Here is a 3,856-nt window from a genome sequence, read left to right on the forward strand (position 1 = left end):
GTCAAAAGCATCTATGGAGCTCTAGGTGCCTTCAGTTTGTGTTTCCAAGGAGTCTTTGAGTTTGTTGAATGACCCATTTCAATCATTCGCTTTCAAACAAACCCATACACATATTGAATTCCTCGTCTCCAATGCAAATGCCCAACATCCTTCTCAAAAAGCACACGTTGAACTTGCATGCCCATCATCAAGAAAAAAAAACCACCAAAAATGGTTTCTTCATCAGCCAAAAATGTATTCCTAATCCATACACTATCAATTATCAATACAAAGGAGAAGTCTAAAGTTCAGATGCTACGACCAATATTTATACAGAGAGCAACTTTTATCACGACAGATTTAACGGCGTTACATCACTATAGTTACCATCAAGCAAGGAGAAAAGGCCCAAAGAAAGGAGATAAAAAAACAAACAAGCTTTCACTGGGATATGTTCATTTCATTAATTAGGGTTCCTGCAAACACCATTACCATCTTCTTGTCGCTAACAAGCCTCTAATTCTGATCACCATACACGCAAAATCATTAAGCACAATGGATTTCGCGATGTCTTAGCATTTAAGACGACAAGCAATGTGCAAATAAGTAATCAACGAGCACACATAATAATTAAACTCACTCGCCACATGGGGTCACAGATCATGCCCTGACACAACTCGACTCATGAATGGGAATACATTCTTGAGCCAAACCTTGTTGATGAGCAGCTTCACAGATTGGAGTGGAAGTGATCGGAGAAGGATAAACCAGAGAGCTCATATCATCCCACCCATTAATGAAGCCACTACCTCCACAAGCAATACCGTCATTATTATTCCCCGTCATCATCATCAGCTCTTCCCCTAGCAAAAACTCCAACCCCTCGAGCTTTGATGTGTTGTTCAGGTGGCTGGTTTCCATTAACTCCCCGAGATTGGCCGGGAAATTACCCCCTTGCCCTTGCGGCATCTGCAAATTGCCTCCTGCAACCAAGTTGTACTGGCTATGGACAAATTGAGAACCGTGTACTGAGTTGGGGTCAATGTTTCCAATGAGCGATGGATCGTAAGGGTTGTGAGATGATGAAGATGGCGTCGAGCCCTCACTCGAGAACTGATAGCTTGCGGAATCATAATTGACAGGGAGATAATTGTTGTTGTCAGAAAACTTCCCTCCGAGCTTGATGAGCAGCTTCCGGATCGATGCATGATCATTAAGAGCAGTTGTTGCTGTTGCGGCTTCGTGGATTGTGTATTGCATTGGTGTAGAAGGAAGTTGTGGCCAATATGGAGTGATTTGAGTGTTGTTGTTGCAGGTGAAAGAATAGTCCATGGAATTAGTATTACTTTTTCCAAGTGATATTCCTCTCTTCAATTCTTGCTTCAAGCTTCCACTTCCTCTTCTTGCATTGGGGTCTTTTCTTTGCTTGCCCAGAAGCTTCTTCTTCAGCCTTGTGTTCCAATAGTTCTTTATGTCGTTATCTGTTCTTCCTGGTAATTGTGCTGCAATTATAGACCACCTGTACATGCCCAAAACCAACAAAAGAAATCAGCAATTGTTCTTTGTAACATTCTCAAGACGGTAGAACCTGGAACCTAACTAAATTAATATTCCCCATGGATATTGAGACCCAATCTAGAAGACCTATTAAGATGATCCTTATTCAACCAATTGCAAAAGTCTTTTGAGCATGTAGTAATATGTACCTGCTTCCAATACTTATGTAGAGGCTACAAATCAAGTTTTCTTCTTCTTCAGAGAAGCCCCCGTGCTTGATGTTCGGGCGGAGATAGTTCAACCATCGGAGGCGGCAGCTCTTCCCACATCTCTTAAGGCCTAATCAAGGATCGCCAAGAAACAATTGTTGAGAATTCGGAAAAATGGAATGACATACTACTAGGTTTTCTTCTTCTAGTCACTAAAACCTAAATCATATATGTAAAGAGAGACTACTTGTATGATTTTGGGGGTTTGTTTGATGTTTTCAAGGTTAATACTTACCTATCTTTTGGGGCAAAGCAATCCAGTTACCGCCAGTTCCATGCTTCTCAATGTAAGACTTGAGCTTGGCGTCCTCCTCAGGTGACCAGGGACCTTTCTTCACGTTGGCCTTGTCGCAGCAAGGAGCTCTCCCCATGTCGACGTATCTTCTCGAGTCCTCTATTCGATCCTTCTCGCTTCGATCTAATTGATGTAACGAAGCTCAGAGAGAGAGAAAGAGAGGGGGAGAGAGGGAGAAGATGATAAACATGGTTGTCTGTGAAGAGGTGTGTTATTTTATTAAAAAAGGCAGAGTGGGGCGATGAGAGGGAGAGAGACGATGTTCCTTTTTTTCGTATTGAATTAATTAATAATATAAACAGAGTAGAGAGCAAGGTGTTTCTTCTTGTCTTTGTTGGCTGCGAATCAATTTATATAGCACAGAGAGATTTCCTTGGAATTCCATAGGGTGAGCAATAATTCTGATGTTTTCATAATTACCTATACTTTTTTTTATGGATTATCGTATTAATATTGTATAGATTGGTGGATTGTAATAGAAGTAGACTGTTGGACCGTCTCCGACCCAAAAAAAAAAAGACTGTTGGACTGTCCACGCATTGACTACGCTAAATTGACCAATGTAAGCGCAATAGATCTCAGTAGCTAGATCATGTAGGCTCTGTATAAATAAGACTCGTAGATCTAGCATAAAAGAAACAGATTTTTTTTATTTTTTATTTTTTCAGTGCTTAATAATTCCTGAAAGAGCTATTAAGTGTCAAAAAATTGTGGGATAAAATTGATCACAAGAATTTTCAGGATACTTGTTGGTGTTATATGGGCAATTTTATGAATTACCACCTATATTTTTAAGGGGTGTGTGAACTATCAAAATTTTCTCGTTTTTTACCAAATTTTTTGTCTTTATTACCAAAACCTTACATTTAGCAATCCTTATCGTATTTAACATTTTTTTTAATCTAAATGACTTACTACTTTTTCCTAATTAAAATATCAACTCATTGTGGATTACTTACTCTTTTTAATTTACTTACCAACGTGTATCTGCCTTTGTTTTTATAAATCATCAAATCTTGTTTTCATTTACCAACTATGGTTTATTTCTCTTACAAGTACCTTTGAATTTATCAACTCTTGTATGACTTTACCAACTTTTTATTCGTGGAACTTACCAACTGTTCTCTTGTTTGATTATTAACTTTCATTTGAGTTACATAACAATGTTTATTTGGTTATTTTGTAAAAATTGCAAACTTTTCTATTAGCTTGCCAACTATTCATCACCTTACTTGCTAGTCCGTCAGAAATTTCAAATCTTAATCGGAGTGATCACTAACTTTTTCTAATTAAATTATCAACTACATTTGCTTTATCAGCTCTTGTTTGAGTTATTACGAACAAATTGTTGGTTTTGTTAAGTCACCAACTTCTCTTATCTCTAACAAAAAACGAAACAGAAAACTCATCTTATCTATTACAAATATTTATCTATCTTTTGTGCCAAAGTTTTATATTACAATCTATTATATGAATTTATCGATCTTTATTTGAGTGACTTGCACCTTTTCTTTGATTAAGTTACCAACCAGTTTTTGGTTATTAATTCTAATTTGAGCTACTTACTAATTGATTATTTGTATTTTTTAGAAGTCATCAACATTTCTATTGAGTTGCCATTTTTGTTCATCTTATTTAACAATTTTTAATTTGATAAACCCGATTTAGGAACTACCAACCAATGGTTACCAACTTTTCATCGATTAAGTTATCAATTAATTTTGTGTTACAAACTCTTATTTTAGTCAACTACTGATTTTTTTTTTTTTCAAATTACAAAATTCTTTTATTTTGGAAAAAAAAAGAATTTTTCTTA

At 36.6% G+C, this 3,856-nt stretch overlaps 1 protein-coding gene across 1 annotated transcript; it reads right to left on the reverse strand.

The window, feature by feature from the left end:
* Positions 1-418: 418 nt before the first annotated feature.
* Positions 419-2,301, reverse strand: LOC104449226 (transcription factor MYB87). Its single transcript, XM_010063302.3, has 3 exons — positions 1,981-2,301; positions 1,686-1,815; positions 419-1,498 (listed from the first exon to the last, which is right to left on the reverse strand). The coding sequence occupies exons 1-3, from the start codon at positions 2,114-2,116 to the stop codon at positions 640-642; spliced, it is 1,125 nt and encodes a 374-aa protein (XP_010061604.1). The 5' UTR covers positions 2,117-2,301; the 3' UTR covers positions 419-639.
* Positions 2,302-3,856: the final 1,555 nt, after the last annotated feature.

Source organism: Eucalyptus grandis, chromosome 6 (genome assembly GCF_016545825.1).
Source record: "Eucalyptus grandis isolate ANBG69807.140 chromosome 6, ASM1654582v1, whole genome shotgun sequence".
Taxonomy (NCBI): Eukaryota; Viridiplantae; Streptophyta; class Magnoliopsida; order Myrtales; family Myrtaceae; genus Eucalyptus; species Eucalyptus grandis.